We start from the raw sequence: 13,422 nt of genomic DNA on the forward strand, positions 1-13,422 counted from the left end.
TGGCTGGGTCTTTCAGCATGACAAGACACACCGCTCGGGCAACGAAGGAGTGGCTTCGTAAGAAGCATTTCAAGGTCCTGGAGTGGCCTAGCCAGTCTCCATATCTCAACCCAATAGAAAACCTTAGGAGGGAGTTGAAAGTCCGTTCTGCCCAGTGACAGCCTCAAAACATCACTGCTCTAGAGGAGATCTGCATGAAAGAATAGGCCACAATACCAGCAACAGTGTGTGAAAACCTTGTGAAGACTAACAGAAAACGTTTGACCTCTGTCATTGCCAAAAAAGGGTATATAACAAAGTATTGAGATGAACTTTTGTTATTGACCAAATACTTATTTTCCACCATAATTTGAAAATATATTCTTTAAAAATCAGATAATGTGATTTTATGGAATTTTTTTTATCTCATAGTTGAGGAATACCCATGATGAAAATTACAGGCCTCTCTCATCTCTAAGTGGGAGAACTTGCACAATTGGTGGCTGACTAAATACTTTTTTGCCATGTTTGATTGGTCAGGTATATCATATATAAGGTGAGGTGGTTCTGTAATTAGCCACGCCCCGTGAGGAAGCTCGTCTGTAGTGAAACGATCGTAGGAGGTGGGTAGGTATGGTCTGGCACCCTTCTTGGATTACTCCTGTTGCTAATGCTGGAGTTCATTACTTTTAGTCTATATCCCTTTATTCTTACATGCTATTGTTTATTGTAATTCTGCATTCCATCCTGTATCCATGTCTATAGGGTCCTCCATACCTATTTTCTGCTGTACTCTGGTGCTTTAAAATAGTAGGTTTCTAGTTTTCTATGTATGTTTTCAATAAAGACTCATTTAGCTTTATCCTACGTGTTTAGTGCACTATTTTTTGGATTTCATTTCGGTGTTGCATATTTGTCAGTGCACTTTTACCTACTGTGTTTAGTAGGGTATTTCTTTATCGGTGTCCGACAATCCAAAGTTTCTTCCCACATGCCGTCCAAATCTCTGCTGCTGATAACATTGCTTGTGACGGCAAAACAGGCCAACTTTCAGCAATAGTCTCTTGTCAAAAAGACAATTTCTTATGGAACTTAGAAAACATTCATGTGTTTATTTCTTTACCTATCTATGTTCGGCTTATTAGTCCAGAAAAGCCCCTGAAGTGCCTGATGCAGACTGTATCTTTTTGGCATACATTGAGCTATTTCTCCCCCCACTGTACAGTATAACTGTTGCACTAATAAAGATGGATACGGGGAAAAAACCTATGCAGCAAAATCTCTCAAAAACTCATCTCTTTGAGAAGACCATGCCTTTGTTCAGAACGCATTTTGTGTGATGGGTCTCAGTCCATCATACATTATGCACAATGAACATTTTCAAAGAGGTTTCACTGTACCATGTAGTATACATTTTTATTCTACAATATGACTCGCAATGGGTGACGTGCTACTGTATGCCTAAGCCAGTGTTTCCCAAGCAGGGTGCCTTCAATGGTTGCTAAACTTCAACTCCCAATATGCCCAGACCAAATATGGTAGCATACATTGCAGCTTTCTATTATAGATAAAGGTTGGGGAATAGTCCTTAAAAAATGAAAACAAAAACATATATGAACAGAGCTTTACATGACCATACTATAAACAATACATTCTTTATTTCTTACCTTTGTAACTTTTACTGATGATGGAGCCCCAGGAAATCCAGGAATACAAGTCTTAAACTGATTGATTTTACTGAAAGGACCAATTCCATGTCCGTTTATTGCAGCAACTCTAAACCGGTACACACTTCCGGGACACAGGTCATGTTTCTTTAACATAGCGTAGTCAGAGAGGTCTATATCTGCAGCCTAAAAAGAGGAAAATGCATAAGGGAAGAGGGGGAGAAAATGATAATGCTAGTCAGTAGGTGAGTACCATGAAGTAAACCACCATAAGTAAACCAATGAGAAACCATGAGATCTCACACAACCATACATGCCTGATATTTAAAGTGCAGGGATGTGGAGGACTGAGACACATTCGGATGCTTGAGCGTGGCGCTGAAAGTACCCAAGACAAGATATGAAGTCTGGCCTTAGGCATCTTCTGAGGAGAGTTTTTATCGCTCAGGGTCCGAGTGTTCAGACCCATACCAATCACTAGAATGAGCATGAAGAAATGTGCGTCTAGTGTATTATCTTCCAGCGCTGTCACTTGACAGAAATGGTTTCATAATGCAAGTCTATGGGACTATCATTTAAGCGGAGCAGGGAAAGAACACACTACGTGAGTGAGGAAGTCCCATAGACTTGCACAATGAAACCATTTCTGTCACTTAACACAGAGCCAGAAGAGAATACATTAAGCGAGTACATCTCCAGGCTCATTCTAGTGATCAGTAGGGATCTGAATACTTGGACTCTGACCGATGGAAACCATTGATAGGTCTCTTTGACATATAACATTTATTTTCCCATTTAAGTTGTGGTTTTTTTTTTTTTTTATAATTCATATTTTCTCCCATTTTGTATAGAGATCAAATCAAGTGCATTTGTGGATACAAAGATAAAAAGGTAACGCATGCCTTTCCTATTTTTATTCCTTTTGAGAACCACTGGTTTTGACTAAAATAAAAAAAAGTGCCATTAAATACCACATAAAACCTTTTCTAAGGCTATGGTCAGGATTTTGAATGGGCAATGTCAGATCCAAATACTTTATATGTTGTTAGTGATGAAAATTTAAGACTTTTTGTAATATGGTTGTTTCAACAATTTGAAATATTTAATAAAGAAAACGACTCCTGAAAATCCCACCACTAGGGGTCCCCATACCTACTGGGACACTAACCAGTCCTGCACCAGTATCAACTTGTTCATGAGTCATGGACAAGAGATGACATGTACAAGGCTGCTATATTAAAAAAAGACTCGCACAAGTGAATATAACTAATAATAATGTAAAACATAATAGGAACTTTAGGCAGGTTTACGTTATTTGGTTGCATGAGTCTATGGCCGGATACCTGGAATCATAGTGAATTAGTTATAATATTGTAATGTACAGGTTAGTAACTGTAACCAGAGACAACAACATAGATTTACCTTGTTATCTGAACTCTCATTACTGTCTGGAAATAAAAAGAAGTGCGTGACCACAGCACTATTGCTTTGGAAGATTCCGACATCATACCACTGCCTCCACCCATTCTTCAGTGCCCTCTGTTCTCCAACTTGACCGTTCGTCTGTCAGCAAAGAACACCTTTAGGAAACTTTCCAGAATTTGAGTGTTTTCTTTCTTTATGTCACCATGGTTAGGATTCTCTTTGTGCTAAAATATATCCGATTTTAACCCCTAGATGACAAAGAGCTTATCTGTATGCCCTTGCCGTCTGGAACTTAACGATCAAGGAGGTACCTGTATGCTATGGATTGTTAAATGCCTATAAAACGAGCACAGGTGCTGCTGGGGTAAATGGCAACAGATGCTGGACACTCACTGTTAACCCTTTAGAAGCCATGATCAATGCCAATCACAGATTCTCAAGCAAGCAGATGTCTATTAAGTTAAAAAAGAGGCACAGGGTCCACTTACCTACCTCCAGCCGCAAGGTCAAAACTCTGATAATGCAGTCTGGTGGAGCATGACTGTATCAGTGGAGAACCGATCACACTGTACACTGCTATAGGCATAGCATTGTAAAGTAAATGCAATCTAATGATGGGGACTTAAAAAGTGTCAAATAAAAAAATATATATTTGTTTAAGTTATATAAAAACGCCTAACCTAATAAAAAATGTAATCATCTTTCCCTTTCAAGTTTACACAAAAATATGTTTATTACATATATATATATATATATATATATATATATGTGTAAAATAAACATATTTTGTATCACCGCGTGCTGAATTGCCCAAACAGTTAAAGGGGTACTCCGCCCCTGGCATCTTATCCCCTATCCAAAGGATAGGGGATAAGATGTTAGATCGCCGCGGTCCCGCTGCTGGGGACCCCGGGGATCGCCGTTGCGGCACCCCGCCATCATTACTGCCCAGAGCGAGTTCGTAATGACGGGCGATACAGGGGCCGGAGCAGCGTGACGTCATGGCTCCGCCTCTCATGACATCACAGCCCGTCCCCTTAATGCAAGTCTATGGCAGGGGGCGTGACGACCGCCACGCCCCCTCCCATAGACTTGTAATGACGGGGGCAGGCCGTGACGTCACGAGGGGCGGAGCCGTGATGTAACGATGCTCCGGCCCCTGTATTGCCCGTCATTACGCGCAGAGCGAGCTCTCTCTGCGCAGTAATGATAGCGGGGTGCTGCAACGGCGATCCCCGGGGTCCCCAGCAGCGGGACCGCGGCAATCTGACATCTTATCCCCTATCCTTTGGATAGGGGATAAGATGTCTAGGGGCAGAGTACCCCTTTAAGATATAAAGTTTATGATCCCGCAGGGATAAAAATAAAAAACTAAATGCCAGAAATGCAGATTTTTGGTCTCATCATATTTTAGAAAAAAAAATGTATATATAAAGTGATCAAACAGTTCCATTTAAACAAAAAGGTTACTGAAAACTACAGAGCACGGTGCACAAAATAAGCTCTCAAACAGCCTCGTATACGGAAAAATAAAATAGTTATAGGGGTACGAATAGAGCAATTTTAGGCATATGTTAAAGGGTACCTTTCATCAAAACAACTTTTGCTATATTATTGATTAATGTATGCAGAATAACTTTCCAATTGCATGTTATTAAAAAAATATGTTTCTTTCTATTTAATTTTCCACTTTGAAAAAATTACCACTAGGGGTCCTGTCCGCAAGCCCTTTTTTGAGATTTTTTGAGTTTGTAATCTATGACTGCAGCGGGACACAGACAAGCTCAGCACTGCTCCCCGGCTTTCAGACAGGCAGAAGCCAGCACTGTGCTTATAGCACAGCAGGGCATACTCCTGACTCTGCCTTACTGCATACCTTACTATCTAAGCTCCGATCTTTCATTTCTCTGCACATGCAGAGAGATTCAGAGCTGCCTGCTGCTGTGTTCACAGCCTCTATGCTGGGCCACGCCCCCTTCCTCCCTCACACTAGGAAGGCTGAATGAGCAGCCAAGAACAATAAATCAGGTAAAAAGAGGGGGTTTTGAATGAAAAGAAACACAGGGATAGTGTCAGTGAGAGTCAGGGACAGATTGTGGAGGGGGGGGGGTACTCTTTAAATGAAAGTTTTACTTTTTTTTTTATAGAAAGACATTGACCTACAGAATAAAGAGAGCATGTCATTTTTACCATGAAGTGCACTGTTAAAAACAAAAACCCCAAAAGTTGCAAAATTCAAGTTTTCTTTTCAATTCCCCTTCCTGTTTGGTTCTGTCGTACATTTTATGACAGATCTTTCTAGCCCAGAACAAGCAGAGATTTACTAGATAAATGATACATTATTCTGGAACTTCTCCAAAATAACTGTATATCAATCTGCTCAACACCTCCTGCTCTATAAAATGCTTTCTACAGATTGTACTGCATTCTCAATGTGACAGGTTCCTTTTTATTCCACACAGCATAAAAAAAGGTAAGCAATAAATACCAGTCTGATGGCAAGAGAGCCATATGTACAATCTCTGGCCTTCCCAAGATAGCCTATTTGTTTAACATACAGTCATGGACGTAAATGTTGGCACCCCTGAATTTCCTAGGAAATGAAGTATTTCTCACAGAAAAGGATTGCAGAAACACATGTTTTGCTATACACATGTTTATTCCCTTTTGGCGTATTGGAACTAAACCAAAAAAGGGAGTAAAAAAGCTAATTGGACACAATGTCACACCAAACTCCAAAAATGGACTGGACAAAATTATTGGCACCCTTTCAAAATTGTGGAAAAATAAGATTGTTTCAAGCATGTGATTCTCCTTTAAACTCACCTGGGGCAAGTCAAGTAACAGATGTGGGCAATATAAAAATCACACATGAAAAGAGATAAAAAGGAGAGAAGTTCACTTAGTCTTTGCATTATGTGTCTGTGTGTTCGATAACAATAGGTTACAGGTAGTATATAATCAATGTTGCTACGTATATACAAAGTCCATCACAGGTAAATGGTGCTATCGTTCACCATCAATGCAGACTATGTTCAAATGACCTGGATAGCATGTGGCGAGCATATGCAACTGCATAGAAGATTTAGATGAATTACTCACAACCACCACGTTCAGGTCTTCTTCAACTTTCACTTTTTATTAATTTGTTGCTTTCAAAATCATCAAATTTTCATATCAAGATGCATGGGGTACGAAGGTTTACATCCCAAGTGGGCAAGATGACAAATGCCTCAGCTCCAGCCTGCCACGCTATGTTGCGGGGAACAACCCTTTAATCTTGTGTGTCTGTGTGTGCAAGGACAACAGAGAGGAGAAGAGACTGTCTGAGGACTTGAGAACCAAAACTGCGGAAAAATTTCAAACAATCTCAAGGTTACAAGTCCATCTCCAGAGATCTAGATTTGCCTTTGTCCACAGTGCTCAACATTATCAAGAAGTTTGCAACCCATGGCACTCCCTGGATGTGGACGGAAGAAAAAAACTGATGAAAGGTGTCAACACAGGATAGTCCAGATGGTGGATAAGCAGCCCCAAACAAGTTCCAAAGAAATTCAAGCTGTCCTGCAAGACCAGGGAGCATCAGTGTCAGCGCAAACTATCCGTCGACATTTAAATTAAATGAAACGATATGGCAGGAGACCCAGGAGGACTCCACTGCTGACACAGAGACATAAAAAAGCAAGACTACATTTTGCCAAAATGAACTTGAGTAAGCCAAAATCCTTCTGGGAAAACGTCTTATGGACAGATGAGACCAAGATGGAGCTTTTTTGGTAAAGCACATCATTCTAATGTTTACCGAAAACGGGATGAGGCCTATAAAGAAAAGAACGCAGTACCTACAGTGAAATATGGTGGAGGTTCAATGATGTTTTGGGGTTGTTTTGCTGCCTCTGGCACTGGGTGCCTTGAATGTGTGCAAGGCATCATGAAATCTGAGGATTACCAACGGATTTTGGGTTGCACTGTATAGCCCAGTGTCAGAAAGCTGAGTTTGCATCCGAGATCTTGGGTCTTCCAGCAGGACAATGACCCCAAACATACATCAAAAAGCACCCAGAAATGGATGGCAACAAAGCACTGGAGAGTTCTGAAGTGGCCAGTAATGAGTCCAGATCTAAATCCCATTGAACACCTGTGGAGAGATCTTAAAATTGTTGTTGGGAAAAGGCAACCTTCCAATAAGAGAGACCTGGAGCAGTTTGCAAAGGAAGAATGGTCCAACATTCCGGCTGAGAGGTGTAAGAAGCTTATTGATGGTTATAGGAAGTGACTGATTTCAGTTATTTTTTCCAAAGGGTGTGCAACCAAATATTAAAGTTAAAGTGGTTATCCAGCATAAGGCGATTTTAGTATGTACCTGGCAGACAGTAATGGACATGCTTAGGAAGGATCTGTGCTTGTCTTGGGGCTAAATGGCTATGTTGTGAGATTACCATAACACTGGGGCTAGCTTTTTGTGAACTCGTATTTCCTGTTTTGAGTTTTCTTCTTTGCCTACAAATCCCATAATTCCATTTTCCTCCCTCCCACACATCAGCCACCCCACCCATTGAAACATAAATTTGCTTCATCCATTCAAAAGACCTGTGGTTTTCAATCAGGGTGCCTACAGCTGTTGCATTAGTTGCAGATTGATTTCTCTCCCACCAAGCGATCCCTCCACCCACCGAAGCAGACAGGCTCCCTGTCATCAGCTGACTAGTGAGTAAGGTCTCGGCCGCATTGCAACCAGGGAAAAATCTGAGACAACAGTCATTTTGTATGCTGTTAAAAATAAATATTGGGGAGAAAATCACATAAGAATCGTGAGAAAACCGTCACACACAGGTACAGACATTATATTATGAACTACACTAACTTTACAGCCCCTGTAGCATAGTAAAAAAAAAAAAAAAAAATCCTGGAATACCCCTTTAAGGGTGCCAATAATTTTGTCCAGGTGATTATTGGAGTTTGGTGTGACATTATGCCCAATTAGCTTTTTTTCTCCTTTTTTGGTTTAGTTCCAATACACACAAAGGGAATAAACATGTGTATAGCAAAACATATGTTACCGCAATCCTTTTCTGTGAGAAATACTTCATTTTCTTGAAAAATTTTAGTAAGAGCAAGCTTAGAGGATGTTCACAAAAACTCTATATGCAGCAGATTTTATGTTGTGGCAGCATATGGAGTAGGTGTGAACATACACACACAAAAAAAAATTGGGTTGAACCTGAAAATGTTAGGGGGGAGAGGGATTGGGCACAATGTAACTTTAGTTCTTGGTGAAATAAGCCGCCACAACAGGAGTCTGACAACAACTTCAGAACACATGAAAGCCTGACCAATCAGAATGTTTATGTAAAGAGAAACCGGGAGAGATCGTGGTCGACCAAACAACAGATATCCCATGAATATAGCTACCTTTCCTATCAAGAAGAAAAACAAAGACTTACTGAGGTGCTCTTTGTCTGGGACATGCACTGTTCACTGGAAGAAAATGCAGCTAGAGTGAAAGACAAAGAGAAAGGAATGAGACACAATACTATGATTTACCACTAGGAATAAAAAAAAAACTACCACCGACTTCAGTTTTGCTATTTTTTAACATATACTTAACCTTTTTGCAAATTTTAGTAGTTGGTTTACGGGCTGATGGGACATACAATACAGTATCAAATCCTGTACTTCTAATCTTGTAGTTCTCCATTTTAACTGTATGAGGACACTTTAACCAGCACTGTGCGGCATAGACCTGGCACACTAAGTCTAAATAAGCATCAATTTCCACAGTTGCATGCATTCTGGTGGACTGCAACTTTAAAGGGGAACTCACCCCTAGACATCTTATTCCCTATCCAAAGTATAGGGGATAAGATGTCTGATCGCGGAGCTCCCACCGCTGGGGACCCCCACGTTCTCCCTGCTGCACCCGGCATTCATTTAGAGCATCGGGGGAAGCGCCGGAGGCTCGTGACGTCAAACACGCCCCCTCAATACAAGTCTATGGGAGGGGTTGTGGCGGCCATCACACCCCCTCCCATAGACTTGCATTGAGGGGGCGCGGCTGTGATGTCACGAGCCCCCGCCCTACATCGCCAGTCATCCGGCGTGGAGCGAAGTTCGCTCCGTGCACCAAATGTCTGGGGTGCCGCAGCAGAGATCGCGAGGGTCCCCAGCAGCGGGATACACGCGATCAGACATCTTCTCCCATTTCCTTTGGATAGGGGATAAGATGTCTAGGGGCGAAGTACCCCTTTAACTCTTAGGAAAGACTCACTAAAAGTCAGTATGCAATCTCAGCGTAAAGGACACATATACATAGGGATCAACAAAATCAGGAGGTTAAAATAATATTAAAATAAATCAAGCCAGCACTGATGCACAAACTAGAAAATCACAACCACAATTTGTAATCTTTAAGCACAATACAAAACAATAATTCTAAATATACAATGTTCAGGTTTCCCGATACTGAACAGCTTTGACACAACACATGGCTGAAAATACAGGATGGGAAAGTGGTTTCAAACCTTCGGAGTGTGTACTGAGTGTAGTTAGTGAAGGTTCATCTCTAACAAGTGCCCCATTTGTACGTGATGACTCTGTTTTAATGCTCTGCTGGGTTACCATAGATTGTGCACTGGAGACAATGCAGGATGCAGAAACCTCAGGTGTTAAAATTCCTATGTCCAAGTCATGCACATCATTCAATTTAGATGATGTATGAAGACCTAGGACACAAAGTAAATGACAACCCATTAAACGTGTCTTTTCATTGCAGTTCTATACCAAAAAGGTCCATTTTTAAGTAAAATGCAAAGCTTGTCTATCAATGGTTTATGTTGCAAACCATGTTTACACGAGACGTCGAAACCTCAAAAATCTGATTCCTAGCTTTATTCTGAAGACACACATTTTGGTCAATGTGGTGTATCAGCCTGCAAACGTCATGTTCTTTGTACCGAATGCCTTTGAGATTCTTCTGGTTCCCCTTGTAAAACATTCACCATGCTTGATCGATACATGCCGGCTATGTTGTCTCTAGACAACCCTTCCTCTTACCTGATGATTTTGATCTAGTTGAGGCTTTCAATTTGCCATTTAACTCCGTATTTCCAGTGGAAGCTTTCTCAGTCAGGGATACCTTCATGTCCACAACGTCATGATCTGAAGCACTATGCTGCACACACATTGACGTGGATACCTAGTGGTTTAGAGAGGAAAAGATGTACGCAATTAGGAAATTAAGTCAGTTTTTGTTGTTGTTGACCATATCCGTAAATCTGAATTTACAGCACTGCTGATTTAAAAGGGGTACCCCAGCAAAAAACATCTTATCCCCCATGTAAAGGATAGGGGATAAGATGTCTGATCGCGGAGGTCCCGCTGCTAAAGCTTGGAGCTTCCGTGTTCGTGACGTCACGCCACACCATGCCCCCTCCATTCAGGTCTAGTACGTAGCTGCCATGCCTCCTCCCATAGACCTGAAAGGAGAGGGCGTGGCGGCTGTAATCGCAAGTCACCCGGCACGGAGCAAAGTTCACTCCGTGCACGAATGACCGGAGTGCCGCGCAGGAGATCATGGGGGTCCCCAGCAGCAGGATCCCCGCGATCAGACCTTATCCCCTAATAAGGGTACGTTCACACTGAGGAATTGCACAGGTATTCACTCATAAAAATAATCGGTGCAGGTTAGGGCCGATAGCCGATAACTTATACCGATATTCCGGTATAAGTTATCGGCTATTTAACCCCCCTGCGACACCGCTGCAGATCATTGATTTAAAACGGGCGCTTTAAATCAATGATCTGCAGTGGCTTTTGTGGGGCCATAGACAGCCACCGCCACCCGCTTCTCTCCCCCTACCTGTCAGGGTGCTCCGGGCCATCCATCCATCGTTCATGTAGTGTCCGGGGGCGTTCCGGGTGGTCCGGTCCGGGCTGTCCTTCTTCTCTGGCGGTCATCTTCTCCACTCCGGGCAGGCTCCGGCCTAGTACGCTGCATAGACGCCGCTGCGCAGTGACGCCCGTGCACAGCGACGCACCTGACGTCACGGCGTAGCGGCGTCTATGCAGCGTACTAGGCCGGAGCCTGCCCGGAGTGGAGAAGAAGACCGCCGGAGAAGAAGGACAGCCCGGACCGGACCACCCTCCACCCGGAACGCCCCCGGACACTACATGAAGGAAGGATGGTCTGGACCACCCCCATTACGGGTAAGTTTAATTTTTTTATTGACTCGGAGGGTGGGGGAGGGGCCCGACCGGTATAGCGGTATGGGAAAAAATCCGCCTAGCATCACGGTGGGGGGTGCGACGCGGTGCGGTGGGTCGGGGGGTGCGGTGCGGTGGGTCGAGGGGGTGGCGGTCGCGGTGCGGTGGGGGCGGTTCGGGGGGCGGGGCATTATCAGCTTATCGGCAAGATAATTGCCGATACCGATAATGCCCAAAATCGTGATTATCGGCCGATAATATCGGCCATGCCGATAATCGGTCGATCCCTGGTTAATTCCACACGAAAAGGATTTCGAGCGGAAACATTTTTTTACCATTGACGTCCATGGACGTCTGCTCACGTATTCCGCAAGAAGAATCAACATGTTCTTTCTTCTAGCGGAAAGGAATTTACGCAGGGTGAACAGTGCAGAGTAAAATACATTGACGTCAATGGCAAAAACAGATGTTAATTAATTCTAAGCGGAGAATTCATGAGGAATTACTCGAGTAAATTCCTCTTGAATTACTCAGTGTGAACGCACCCTAAGATACTTTTCACCGGAGTACCCCTTTATCTGCCTTCCTAAAAAAAAAAAAAAGTGAGACAGTTCAATTCAAAGACAAAGTGTTAATAAACCATGGGGTACAAAACAGTATAAAGAGCTGATGTATGCTCTAGGTGCTTACCTGACTGGTTGGTCCGCTGCTGTTTTGATGGCAAATGTCTACCTCAGGAGATGCTGGGCTGTCCACACCTGGATCACCAATATCAGAGAGTTCTACGGTTACTATATTCTCTGTATGCAAATGTTATTCATCATGAACAATCACTGCATCTGCTGTCAACTAGCAATCTCTCAGACTATAATACCACACTTGGCTAAAACAAAAATATCGGTGTTTTTATAGATGCCATCCACAGGTAGTAGTGAGTCTGCATTATGTATTGACAGTGCTTCTCTCTATTCAGAAACTAGCACAAGGTCCATTCATTACAACTACAAAAGGAAGAACTACAATGAAAGATAAGGCCTAGGCCAGTGTTTCCCAACCAGGGTGCCTCCAGCTGTTGCAAAACAACAACAACTCCCAGCATGCCCGGACAGCCAAAAGCTGTCCGAGCATGCTGGGAGTTGTAGTTTTGCAACAGCTGGAGGCACCTTGGTTGGGAAACATTGGTCTAAGGCTGGGTTCACATCACGTTTTTGCCATACTGTTTTCAATCCGTTTTTCTAAAGAAAACCGTATGACAAAAATGGATGGAACAGTATGGGAAAAAGTAAACCGTATGCGTTTTTAAACTGTATACTGTTTTTAAAAGTGCATACAGTTCCGTCCGTTTTTATAGAAAAAAAACAAACATACGTTTTTGAAAATTTGGTAAATTTTTAATGGGAGGGGTCTTGGGTGGGGACTTTAGGATTCAAATGCGCATGTGCAAAGTAAAAACGTATACGTTTTTCCCGTATGGAACCGTATACATGTGCGTTTCTCATTGACGTCCATGTAAAAAAAACGTATGCGGTTGCAGTACGGTTTTTTAACCGGAGTCCAAACCGTGGTTGACCACGATTTTGTGTCCGGTTTAAAAACCATACTGCAACCGCATAAGTTTTTTTTTTTTTACATGGACGTCAATGGGAAACGCACATGTATACGGTTCCATACGGGAAAAACGTATACATTTTTACTTTGCACATGCGCATTTGAATCCTAAATTCCCCATCCAAGACCCCTCCCATTAAAAATGGACAAAATTTTCAAAAACGTATGGGTTTTTTTTCTATAAAAACTGACGAAACTGTATGCACTTTTAAAAACAGTATACTGTTTAAAAACGCATACGGTTTACTTTTTTCCATACTGTTCCATCCATTTTTGTCATACGGTTTTCTTTAGAAAAATGGATTGAAAACAGTATGGCAAAAACGTGATGTTAACCCAGCCTAAGGGTGGGTTCACACTACGTTTTCTCCCATACGGGAGCGCATACGGCAGGGGGGAGCTAAAACCTTGCGCTCCCGTATGTCATTCATTTCAATGAGCCGGCCGGAGTGAAACGTTTCACTCCGGCCGGCTCATTGAAATGAATGACATACTGGAGCGCATACGGTGACATACGGGAGCGCAAGGTTTTAGCTCCCCC

At 42.6% G+C, this 13,422-nt stretch overlaps 1 protein-coding gene across 3 annotated transcripts in view; it reads right to left on the reverse strand.

Annotated features, from left to right (window-relative positions):
- The window catches only part of HCFC2 (host cell factor C2), a 46,309-nt gene that overhangs the window by 10,655 nt on the left and 22,232 nt on the right, over positions 1-13,422 (reverse strand). For 2 of the 3 annotated variants that reach the window (XM_056574520.1, XM_056574521.1), the window contains exons 9-14: positions 11,964-12,031; positions 10,125-10,266; positions 9,593-9,793; positions 8,516-8,565; positions 3,069-3,209; positions 1,647-1,832 (exon numbers count right to left, since the gene is read on the reverse strand). In XM_056574520.1, the coding sequence (XP_056430495.1) occupies positions 1,647-1,832; positions 3,069-3,209; positions 8,516-8,565; positions 9,593-9,793; positions 10,125-10,266; positions 11,964-12,031 (788 nt within the window). The remainder of the gene's footprint in view (positions 1-1,646; positions 1,833-3,068; positions 3,210-8,515; positions 8,566-9,592; positions 9,794-10,124; positions 10,267-11,963; positions 12,032-13,422) is intronic. The other variant, XM_056574522.1, reaches the window with a different exon arrangement.

The sequence above is a fragment of the Hyla sarda genome, chromosome 4 (genome assembly GCF_029499605.1).
Source record: "Hyla sarda isolate aHylSar1 chromosome 4, aHylSar1.hap1, whole genome shotgun sequence".
NCBI classification, from domain to species: domain Eukaryota; kingdom Metazoa; phylum Chordata; class Amphibia; order Anura; family Hylidae; genus Hyla; species Hyla sarda.